We start from the raw sequence: 12,167 nt of genomic DNA, 5'->3' as shown, positions 1-12,167 counted from the left end.
CACTATATAATGCACTACTATAGACTAGAACCCTATTCCCTATATAGTGCACTACTTTAGACCAGGACCCTATTACCTATATAGTGCACTACTTTAGACCAGAGCCCTATTCCCTATATAGTGCACTACTTTAGACCAGGGCCCTATTCCCTATATAGTGCACTACTTTAGACCAGGGCCCTATTCTCTATATAGTGCACTACTATAGACTAGAACCCTATTCCCTATATAGTGCACTACTTTAGACCAGAGCCCTATTCCCTATATAGTGCACTACTTTAGACCAGGGCCCTATTCTCTATATAGTGCACTACTATAGACTAGAACCCTATTCCCTATATAGTGCACTACTATAGACTAGAACCCTATTCCCTATATAGTGCACTACTTAGACTAGAACCCTATTCCCTATATAGTGCACTACTATAGACTAGAACCCTATTCCCTATATAGTACACTACTTTAGACCAGGGCCCTATTCCCTATATAGTGCACTACTTTAGACCAGGGCCCTATTCTCTATATAGTGCACTACTATAGACTAGAACCCTATTCCCTATATAGTGCACTACTATAGACTAGAACCCTATTCCCTATATAGTGCACTACTATAGACTAGAACCCTATTCCCTGTAGGGTGTACTGTAGAGTGTACTGTAGGGTGTACTAAATGAGACCCTGTTCGAGCACTACTTTAGACCAGGACCCTATTCCCTATATAGTGCACTACTTTAGACCAGGACCCTATTCCCTATATAGAGCACTACTTTAGACCAAAGCCCTATTCTCTATATAGAGCACTACTTTAGACCAGGACCCTATTCACTATATAATGCACTACTTTAGACCAAAGCCCTATTCTCTAAATAAAGCACTACTTTAGACCAGGGCCCTATTCCCTATATAGAGCACTACTTTAGACCAGGGTCCTATTCCCTATATAGAGCACTACTTTAGACCAGGGTCCTATTCCCTATATAGAGCACTACTTTAGACCAAAGCCCTATTCTCTATATAGAGCACTACTTTAGACCAGGGTCCTATTCCCTATATAGAGCACTACTTTAGACCAGGGTCCTATTCCCTATATAGAGCACTACTTTAGACCAGGACCCTATTCCCTATATAGTGCACTACTATAGACCAGAGCCCTATTCCCTATATAGTACACTACTTTAGACCAGGGCCCTATTCCCTATATAGTGCACTACTTTAGACCAGAGCCCTATTCCCTATATAGTGCACTACTATAGACCAGAGCCCTATTCCCTATATAGTACACTACTTTAGACCAGGGCCCTATTCCCTATATAGTGCACTACTTTAGACCAGGGCCCTATTCCCTATATAGTACACTACTTTAGACCGGGCCCTATTCCCTATATAGTGCACTACTTTAGACCAGGGCCCTAGTCTCTATATAGTGCACTACTATAGACTAGAACCCTATTCCCTATATAGTGCACTACTATAGACTAGAACCCTATTCCCTATATAGTGCACTACTATAGACTAGAACCCTATTCCCTGTAGGGTGTACTGTAGAGTGTACTGTAGGGTGTACTGTAGGGTGTACTGTAGAGTGTGTAGGGTGTCTGTGTACTGTTGGGTGTACTGTAGGGTGTACTGTAGGGTGTGTAGAGTGTGTGTAGGGTGTACTGTAGAGTGTACTGTAGGGTGTACTGTAGGGTGTACTGTAGGGTGTACTGTAGAGTGTGTGTACTGTAGGGTGTACTGTAGAGTGTACTGTAGGGTGTACTGTAGGGTGTACTGTAGGGTGTACTGTAGGGTGTACTGTAGGGTTTACTGTAGAGTGTACTGTAGGGTGTGTAGAGTGTGTAGGGTGTACTGTAGGGTGTACTGTAGAGTGTACTGTAGGGTGTACTGTAGGGTGTACTGTAGAGTGTACTGTAGAGTGTACTGTAGAGTGTACTGTAGGGTTTACTGTAGAGTGTACTGTAGAGTGTAGAGTGTGTGTAGGGTGTACTGTAGGGTGTACTGTAGAGTGTACTGTAGGGTGTACTGTAGGGTGTACTGTAGGGTTTACTGTAGAGTGTACTGTAGGGTGTACTGTAGGGTGTACTGTAGGGTGTACTGTAGGGTGTACTGTAGGGTGTACTGTAGGGTGTACTGTAGGGTTTACTGTAGAGTGTACTGTAGGGTGTGTAGAGTGTACTGTAGGGTGTACTGTAGGGTGTACTGTAGGGTGTACTGTAGAGTGTACTGTAGAGTGTGTGTACTGTAGAGTGTACTGTAGAGTGTACTGTAGGGTGTACTGTAGGGTGTACTGTAGGGTGTACTGTAGGGTGTACTGTAGGGTTTACTGTAGAGTGTACTGTAGGGTGTGTAGAGTGTGTGTAGGGTGTACTGTAGGGTGTACTGTAGAGTGTACTGTAGGGTGTACTGTAGGGTGTACTGTAGGGTGTACTGTAGGGTGTACTGTAGAGTGTACTGTAGGGTGTGTAGAGTGTGTGTAGGGTGTACTGTAGGGTGTACTGTAGAGTGTACTGTAGGGTGTACTGTAGAGTGTACTGTAGGGTTTACTGTAGAGTGTACTGTAGAGTGTACTGTAGAGTGTACTGTAGGGTGTACTGTAGAGTGTACTGTAGAGTGTACTGTAGAGTGTACTGTAGAGTGTACTGTAGAGTGTACTGTAGGGTGTACTGTAGGGTGTACTGTAGGTGTACTGTAGGGTGTACTGTAGGGTGTACTGTAGAGTGTACTGTAGAGTGTGTGTACTGTAGGGTGTACTGTAGGGTGTACTGTAGAGTGTACTGTAGGGTGTACTGTAGGGTGTACTGTAGGGTGTACTGTAGGGTGTACTGTAGGGTGTACTGTAGAGTGTACTGTAGAGTGTGTGTACTGTAGGGTGTACTGTAGGGTGTACTGTAGGGTGTACTGTAGAGTGTACTGTAGAGTGTACTGTAGAGTGTACTGTAGAGTGTACTGTAGGGTGTACTGTAGAGTGTACTGTGAGTGTACTGTAGAGTGTGTGTACTGTAGGGTGTACTGTAGGGTGTACTGTAGGGTGTACTGTAGAGTGTACTGTAGGGTGTACTGTAGGGTGTACTGTAGAGTGTACTGTAGAGTGTGTGTACTGTAGGGTGTACTGTAGGGTGTACTGTAGAGTGTACTGTAGGGTGTACTGTAGGGTGTACTGTAGGGTGTACTGTAGGGTGTGTAGGGTGTGTGTGTACTGTAGGGTGTGTGTACTGTAGAGTGTGTGTGTACTGTAGGGTGTGTGTACTGTAGGGTGTACTGTAGGGTGTGTAGGGTGTGTGTGTACTGTAGGGTGTGTGTACTGTAGGGTGTGTGTAGAGTGTGTGTGTGTACTGTAGGGTGTGTGTAGAGTGTGTGTGTATACTGTAGGGTCTGTGTAGAGTGTGTGTGTACTGTAGGGTGTGTGTAGTGTGTGTGTACTGTAGGGTGTGTGTAGAGTGTGTGTACTGTAGGGTGTGTGTAGAGTGTTTGTGTGTACTGTAGGGTGTGTGGAGAGTGTGTGTGTACTGTAGGGTGTGTGTAGAGTGTGTGTGTACTGTAGGGTGTGTGTAGAGTGTGTGTACTGTAGGGTGTGTGTAGAGTGTGTGTGTACTGTAGGGTGTGTGTAGGGTGTGTGTAGAGTGTGTGTACTGTAGGGTGTGTGTAGGGTGTGTGTGTATTGTAGGGTGTGTGTAGAGTGTGTGTGTGTAGTGTAGGGTGTGTGTAGTGTGTGTGTACTGTAGGGTGTACTGTAGGGTGTGTGTAGAGTGTGTGTGTACTGTAGGGTGTGTGTAGAGTGTGTGTGTACTGTAGGGTGTGTGTAGAGTGTGTGTGTGCTGTAGGGTGTGTGTAGAGTGTGTGTGTACTGTAGGGTGTGTGTAGAGTATGTGTAGGGTGTGTGTAGGGTGTGTGTAGAGTGTGTGTGTACTGTAGGGTGTGTGAAGAGTGTGTGTGTACTGTAGGGTGTGTGTAGAGTGTGTGTACTGTAGGGTGTGTGTAGAGTGTGTGTGTATTGTAGGGTGTGTGTAGAGTGTGTGTGTATTGTAGGGTGTGTAGAGTGTGTGTGTACTGTAGGGTGTGTGTAGAGTGTGTGTAGGGTGTGTGTAGAGTGTGTGTGTATTGTAGGGTGTGTGTAGAGTGTGTGTGTATTGTAGGGTGTGTGTAGAGTGTGTGTAGGGTGTGTGTAGAGTGTGTGTGTATTGTAGAGTGTGTGTGTGTGTATTGTAGGGTGTGTGAGGGTGTGTGTGTATTGTAGGGTGTGTGTAGGGTGTGTGTAGAGTGTGTGTAGGGTGTGTGTAGAGTGTGTGTGTATTGTAGGGTGTGTGTAGAGTGTGTGTAGGGTGTGTGTAGAGTGTGTGTGTATTGTAGAGTGTGTGTGTATTGTAGGGTGTGTGAGGGTGTGTGTGTATTGTAGGGTGTGTGTGGGGTGTGTGTAGAGTGTGTGTGGGGTGTGTGTAGAGTGTGTGTAGGGTGTGTGTAGAGTGTGTGTAGGGTGTGTGTAGAGTGTGTGTGGGGTGTGTGTAGAGTGTGTGTAGAGTGTGTGTAGGGTGTGTGTAGGGTGTGTGTAGAGTGTGTGTGGGGTGTGTGTAGAGTGTGTGTAGAGTGTGTGTAGAGTGTGTGTAGAGTGTGTGTAGAGTGTGTGTGGGGTGTGTGTAGAGTGTGTGTAGGGTGTGTGTAGTGTGTGTGTACTGTAGGGTGTACTGTAGGGTGTGTGTAGAGTGTGTGTGTGTACTGTAGGGTGTGTGTAGAGTGTTTGTGTGTACTGTAGGGTGTGTGGAGAGTGTGTGTGTACTGTAGGGTGTGTGTAGAGTGTGTGTGTACTGTAGGGTGTGTGTAGAGTGTGTGTACTGTAGGGTGTGTGTAGGGTGTGTGTGTATTGTAGGGTGTGTGTAGAGTGTGTGTGTGTAGTGTAGGGTGTGTGTACTGTAGGGTGTACTGTAGGGTGTGTGTAGAGTGTGTGTGTACTGTAGGGTGTGTGTAGAGTGTGTGTGTACTGTAGGGTGTGTGTAGAGTGTGTGTGTGCTGTAGGGTGTGTGTAGAGTGTGTGTGTACTGTAGGGTGTGTGTAGAGTATGTGTAGGGTGTGTGTAGGGTGTGTGTAGAGTGTGTGTGTACTGTAGGGTGTGTGAAGAGTGTGTGTGTACTGTAGGGTGTGTGTAGAGTGTGTGTACTGTAGGGTGTGTGTAGAGTGTGTGTGTATTGTAGGGTGTGTGTAGAGTGTGTGTGTATTGTAGGGTGTGTAGAGTGTGTGTGTACTGTAGGGTGTGTGTAGAGTGTGTGTAGGGTGTGTGTAGAGTGTGTGTGTACTGTAGGGTGTGTGTAGAGTGTGTGTGTACTGTAGGGTGTGTGTAGAGTGTGTGTACTGTAGGGTGTGTGTAGGGTGTGTGTGTATTGTAGGGTGTGTGTAGAGTGTGTGTGTGTAGTGTAGGGTGTGTGTACTGTAGGGTGTACTGTAGGGTGTGTGTAGAGTGTGTGTGTACTGTAGGGTGTGTGTAGAGTGTGTGTGTACTGTAGGGTGTGTGTAGAGTGTGTGTGTGCTGTAGGGTGTGTGTAGAGTGTGTGTGTACTGTAGGGTGTGTGTAGAGTATGTGTAGGGTGTGTGTAGGGTGTGTGTAGAGTGTGTGTGTACTGTAGGGTGTGTGAAGAGTGTGTGTGTACTGTAGGGTGTGTGTAGAGTGTGTGTACTGTAGGGTGTGTGTAGAGTGTGTGTGTATTGTAGGGTGTGTGTAGAGTGTGTGTGTATTGTAGGGTGTGTAGAGTGTGTGTGTACTGTAGGGTGTGTGTAGAGTGTGTGTAGGGTGTGTGTAGAGTGTGTGTGTATTGTAGGGTGTGTGTAGAGTGTGTGTGTATTGTAGGGTGTGTGTGAGTGTGTGTAGGGTGTGTGTAGAGTGTGTGTGTATTGTAGAGTGTGTGTGTATTGTGGGTGTGTGAGGTGTGTGTGTGTATTGTAGGGTGTGTGTAGGGTGTGTGTAGAGTGTGTGTAGGGTGTGTGTAGAGTGTGTGTGTATTGTAGGGTGTGTGTAGAGTGTGTGTGTATTGTAGGGTGTGTGTAGAGTGTGTGTAGGGTGTGTGTAGAGTGTGTGTGTATTGTAGAGTGTGTGTATTGTAGGGTGTGTGAGGGTGTGTGTGTATTGTAGGGTGTGTGTGGGGTGTGTGTAGAGTGTGTGTGGGGTGTGTGTAGAGTGTGTGTAGGGTGTGTGTAGAGTGTGTGTAGGGTGTGTGTAGAGTGTGTGTAGAGTGTGTGTGGGGTGTGTGTAGAGTGTGTGTAGAGTGTGTGTAGGGTGTGTGTAGAGTGTGTGTAGGGTGTGTGTAGAGTGTGTGTGGGGTGTGTGTAGAGTGTGTGTAGAGTGTGTGTAGAGTGTGTGTAGAGTGTGAGTGTGGGGGGTGTGTGTAGAGTGTGTGTAGGGTGTGTGTAGAGTGTGTGTAGAGTGTGTGTAGAGTGTGTGTAGAGTGTGTGTGGGGTGTGTGTAGAGTGTGTGTAGGGGTGTGTGTAGAGTGTGTGTAGAGTGTGTGTAGAGTGTGTGTGGGTGTGTGTAGGGTGTGTGTGGGGTGTGTGTAGAGTGTGTGAGTCCTCACCTGGTCCACTGAGGAAGTCTCTTATCTGCAGACAGGCCAGAGGAGGAGGAACACCTGTCTGACTGTCAGACTCTCCTGATACTGTCTGGACCCACAACACACTGTAGTCTAATACCTCTGGGAGAGACTTCCCTGGATCTGGAGAGGGGAGGGGGAGAGGAGGGGAGGAGGGGAGAGGAGGGGAGAGGAGAGGGGAGAGGAGGAGAGGGAGGGAGGAGGAGAGGGAGGGAGAGGAGAGGGAGGAGGGAGGAGGGAGGAGGAGAGGGGAGGAGAGGAGAGGGAGGGGAGGAGAGGAAGGAGGGGGGAGAGGGGGAGGAGAGGGGGGAGGAGGGAGGAGAGGAGGGGAGGAGGGAGAGGAGGGAGGGGAGGGGAGGGGGAGGGGGAGGGGGAGGGGGAGAGGAGAGAGAGGGAGGGGGAGGGAGGAGAGAGGGGAGGAGGAGGGAGGAGGGGAGAGGAGGGAGGAGGGGGGAGAGAGGGAGAGAGGAGGGAGAGGAGGGGGAGGAGGAAGGAGAGGGGGAGAGGGAGGGAGGAGAGGAGAGGAGAGGAGGGAGGAGGAGAGGAGGGGAGAGGAGGGAGGAGAGGGGAGGAGAGGAGGGAGGAGGAGGGGGGAGAGAGGAGGGGGGAGGAGGGAGGGGAGGGAGGAGGGAGGAGGGGAGGGAGGGGAGGAGAGGGAGAGGGAGGAGGGAGGAGGGGGAGGGAGAGGGAGGAGGAGAGGGAGGGAGGGAAAGGGAGGAGGGAGGGAGAGGGGAAGGAGGGGGAGAGGGAGGGAGCGGGAGGGGGGAGGGGAGGGGGGAGGAGGGGAGGGGAGGGGGGGGATGAGGGGAGCGGAGGGGGATGAGAGAGGAGAGGAGGGGGAGGAGAGTAGAGAGGGGAGGGAGAGATGGGGGAGGAGAGGGAGAGATGGGGGAGGAGAGGGAGAGATGGGGGAGGGGAGGGAGAGGGGTGGGAGAAGAGAGATTATAGTTTTTGTAAATGATTGAGACACATCAAGATGAAGTCCCCTCCACTCACCCAGACACTTATAGTCAGAGGAGACTCCCCTCAGAGACACATCGAACACAGACACGTCCATCCTCTGTTTACGGTGGTGACAGCTGAGCAGGGCCGACGGCTGGACCACCTGGAGGTACAGTAGAGGCTCCAGGACCCGGTCTCCAGCCCCTCTCCTCCCAGGCTGCCTCACGATGGTGACCCCCAGGGCCTGGCGGGCCGAGGAGCGGCTGGGGGCGGACAGGGAGTCCAGGGAGAGGAGGGAACCGCGGGGCTCCTGGGGAACGGTGTTACTGTTCAGGAGGTCCTCTGCTGTCAGGCCTGACAGAGGGACCAGGGTAGGAGGGCCTGGGTTGGGGGAGGAGGAGGAGGTAGGGATGGTGTCTGGCTGGTTCAGGGAACTCTTCCCTGTCGTCCCGTCTCCATCCTTCTTCTCTGGCGAGGCGGGGGGGGTCTTGGCTAGAGTGGAGCAGGCGTAGGTCATGAGAGAGAGTTTACTCGCGGTCAGGAAGACGTCGAAGGGGACGAAGGAGAGGTTCTTGACGACGGTGGACTTCCTGGAGGGTCTAGCGATGAGGTGGTGGGAGCCTCCACTCTGCTGCTCCATCTGGACGATACGGATCCTGGCGCTGTCGCTGCCGAACCCACTGTCCTGGACGCCGCTGCGACTGGACGACGAGTCCACACCGCAAGACCCCACCGAGGAACTACACTGCTGCTCCCCACGCTGCACCTGGGGGTAGGAGACAGACAGAATTCTGCAAAAATATCCTCCGTGTACAACGTAGAACACCAAATAATGCATGCAGAGCAGAATTAGGCCGAAACCCACTAATTATAAATATCCAGAAAAGAGCTGTTAAATTCTACAACCACCTAAAAGGAAGCGATTCCCAAACCTTCCACAACAAAGCCATCACCTACAGAGAGATGAACCTGGAGAAGAGTCCCTAAGCAAGCTGGTCCTGGGGCTCTGTTCACAAACACACCCCACAGAGCCCCAGGACAGCAGCACAATTAGACCCAACCACATTATGAGAAAACAAAAAGATAATTACTTGACACATTGGAAAGAATTAACAAAAAAGCAGAGCAAACTAGAATGCTATTCACATTTTGATAAACTCCCATATCTACTGGGTGAAATTCCACAGTGTGACATCACAGCAGCAAGATGTGTGACCTGTTGCCACCAGAAAAGGGCAACCAGTGAAGAACAAACACCATTGTAAATACAACCCATATTTATGCTTATTTATTTTATCTTGTGTCCTTTAGCCATTTGTACATTGTTAAAACACTGTATATATATAATATGACATTTGTAATGTCTTTATTGTTTTGAAACTTCTGTATGTGTGATGTTTACTGTTCATTTTTATTGTTTATTTCACTTTATATATTCACTTTATATATTATCTACCTCACTTGCTTTGGCAATGTTAACACATGTTTCCCATGCCAATAAAGCCCTTGAATTGAATTGAGAGACAGAGAGAGAGACACAGACACACACACGGACAGAGACACAGACAGACACAGACAGAGACAGACAGAGACACAGACAGAGACACAGACAGAGACACAGACAGAGAGACAGACAGACAGACAGACAGACAGACAGACAGACAGACAGACAGACAGACAGACAGACACAGACAGACAGAGACACAGACAGACAGAGACACAGACAGACAGACAGACAGACAGACACAGACAGACAGAGACACATACAGACAGACAGACAGACAGACAGACAGACAGACAGACAGACAGACAGACAGACAGACAGACAGACAGACAGACAGACAGACAGGATCTAATGAAGACATAAACATGACAATTCAATAACAGGGAAAGTGGATTTAATGAATAGTTAGTTTAATTAGTATATTATTATAACACATTTAATGAATAGTTAGTTTAATTAGTATATTATTATAACACATTTAATGAATAGTTAGTTTAATTAGTATATTATTATAACACATTTAATGAATAGTTAGTTTAATTAGTATATTATTATAACACATTTAATGAATAGTTAGTTTAATTAGTATATTATTATAACACATTTAATGAATAGTTAGTTTAATTAGTATATTATTATAACACATTTAATGAATAGTTAGTTTAATTAGTATATTATTATAACACATTTAATGAATAGTTAGTTTAATTAGTATATTATTATAACACATTTAATGAATAGTTAGTTTAATTAGTATATTATTATAACACATTTAATGAATAGTTAGTTTAATTAGTATATTATTATAACACATTTAATGAATAGTTAGTTTAATTAGTATATTATTATAACACATTTAATGAATAGTTAGTTTAATTAGTATATTATTATAACACATTTAATGAATAGTTAGTTTAATTAGTATATTATTATAACACATTTAATGAATAGTTAGTTTAATTAGTATATTATTATAACACATTTAATGAATAGTTAGTTTAATTAGTATATTATTATAACACATTTAATGAATAGTTAGTTTAATTAGTATATTATTATAACACATTTAATGAATAGTTAGTTTAATTAGTATATTATTATAACACATTTAATGAATAGTTAGTTTAATTAGTATATTATTATAACACATTTAATGAATAGTTAGTTTAATTAGTATATTATTATAGTTAGTTTAATAGTTTATAACACAAAAACATGTTTCTGCTTCGTTAAGCCCCGTGACATCACAGAACCGATCCGACAGAACAGAACCGATCCGACAGAACAGAACCGATCCGACAGAACAGAACCGATCCGACCAAACGGAGAAGCTCATCGTTAAGCAGCCCCGTGACATCACAGAACCGATCCGACAGAACAGAACCGATCCGACAGAACAGAACCGATCCGACAGAACAGAACCGATCCGACAGAACAGAACCGATCCGACAGAACAGAACCGATCCGACCAAACGGAGAAGCTCATCGTTAAGCAGCCCCGTGACATCACAGAACCGATCCGACAGAACAGAACATCACAGAACAGAACCGATCCGACCCAACGGAGAGGCTCTTCGTTAAACAGCCCCGTGACATCACAGAACCGATCCGACCCAACGGAGAGGCTCATCGTTAAGCAGCCCCGTGACATCACAGAACCGATCCGACCCAACGGAGAGGCTCTTCGTTAAGCAACCCCCGTGACATCACAGAACCGATCCGACCCAACGGAGAGGCTCTTCGTTAAGCAACCCCCATGACATCACAGAACCGATCCGACCCAACGGAGAGGCTCATCGTTAAGCAGCCCCGTGACATCACAGAACCGATTACTGTTCAGCTCCGTCTTGACAACCAACTATCCGGAGGGTTGAAACCGTGAATAAACCAACCGAAGCATCAAAACACACAGTTATAGACATTATAAAGGAGGAGCTCATTCTGCCGGCTTAAAATATTCATCATTTATTTATTTATATTTATTAAGTATTTTTTGGAAATTCTTCTAAGAAATGTGACATTTGCCTTAAAAAAAAAAAAGAATAGTTTTTTTTTTAACCCAGGAAGTCAGATGTGATCGTTTGAAGCATTGACAACATCTAGAGGGGTTTGAAGGGGGTTGTGATCCAACGTAATGACGTGAATATTAAACTCTCTGTGGGGATAGAAGTGGAGACGGCTGCCATGACAGAGGACCGGAAACCAATGAGAATAAGTCCCGAGCTTCTATGTCTTGGGTTTAATACACATCATCCAGACAGGACATCTTTACCAAATCAGTCACATGGTCAGGAAGTGGGCTTTGGTTCCCAGGAGACACAAAGAAAGACAGATAAATGTTACTGACAAAATCATCTATCAGGGACCTGCTTCAGCCACTACAGTGTCACGACGCACACGAAGAGACCAGGAAGCTGTACTCGACGCACACGAAGAGACCAGGAAGCTGTACTCAACAGCCACGAAGAGACCAGGAAGCTGTACATGAAGAGACCAGGAAACTGTACTCAACGCCCACGAAGAGACCAGGAAGCTGTACTCAACGCACACGAAGACACCAGGAAGCTCTACTCAACGCCCACGAAGACACCAGGAAGCTGTACTCAATGTACAAGAAGAGACCAGGAAGCTGTACATGAAGAGACCAGGAAGCTGTACTCAACGCCCACGAAGAGACCAGGAAGCTGTACTCAACACACATAAAGAGACCAGGAAGCTGTACATGAAGAGACCAGGAAGCTGTACTCAACGCCCACGAAGAGACCAGGAAGCTGTACTCAACGTTTGGTACAAATCACTGGTCTCACTCGCTTGTTATCCGACAGAACTAAAGACGCCGTAGATGAATTCAAGTCTTTCAGGTGTGACATGACTATACTGCCAGGTTTAATAACATGGCAGTCTGCCTGAGACTTCTCTGATGTCCTCTATACTGCCAGGTTTAATAACATGGCAGTCTGCCTGAGACTTCTCTGATGTCCCCTATACTGCCAGGTTTATTAACATGGCAGTCTGCCTGAGACTTCTCTGATGTCCCCTATACTGCCAGGTTTATTAACATGGCAGTCTGCCTGAGAGCTCTCTGATGTCCTCTATACTGCCAGGTTTATTAACATGGCAGTCTGCCTGAGACTTCTCTGATGTCCTCTATA

General features: G+C 46.6%; 1 protein-coding gene across 1 annotated transcript in view; it reads right to left on the bottom strand.

Moving 5' to 3' along the window:
- LOC121843684 (vacuolar protein sorting-associated protein 13B-like) overlaps nt 1-10,645 on the bottom strand; it is a gene marked incomplete at its 3' end in the record, with an annotated part of 34,295 nt that extends 23,650 nt beyond the window's left edge. Inside the window, exons 1-3 of the mRNA XM_042313452.1 lie at nt 10,574-10,645; nt 7,566-8,277; nt 6,555-6,692 (exon numbers count right to left, since the gene is read on the bottom strand). Coding sequence (XP_042169386.1) covers nt 6,555-6,692; nt 7,566-8,277; nt 10,574-10,645 — 922 coding nt within the window. The remainder of the gene's footprint in view (nt 1-6,554; nt 6,693-7,565; nt 8,278-10,573) is intronic.
- Nucleotides 10,646-12,167: the final 1,522 nt, after the last annotated feature.

This window comes from Oncorhynchus tshawytscha, unplaced genomic scaffold, assembly GCF_018296145.1.
Source record: "Oncorhynchus tshawytscha isolate Ot180627B unplaced genomic scaffold, Otsh_v2.0 Un_contig_6244_pilon_pilon, whole genome shotgun sequence".
NCBI classification, from domain to species: domain Eukaryota; kingdom Metazoa; phylum Chordata; class Actinopteri; order Salmoniformes; family Salmonidae; genus Oncorhynchus; species Oncorhynchus tshawytscha.
This window is presented reverse-complemented; position numbering and strand designations above follow the sequence as displayed.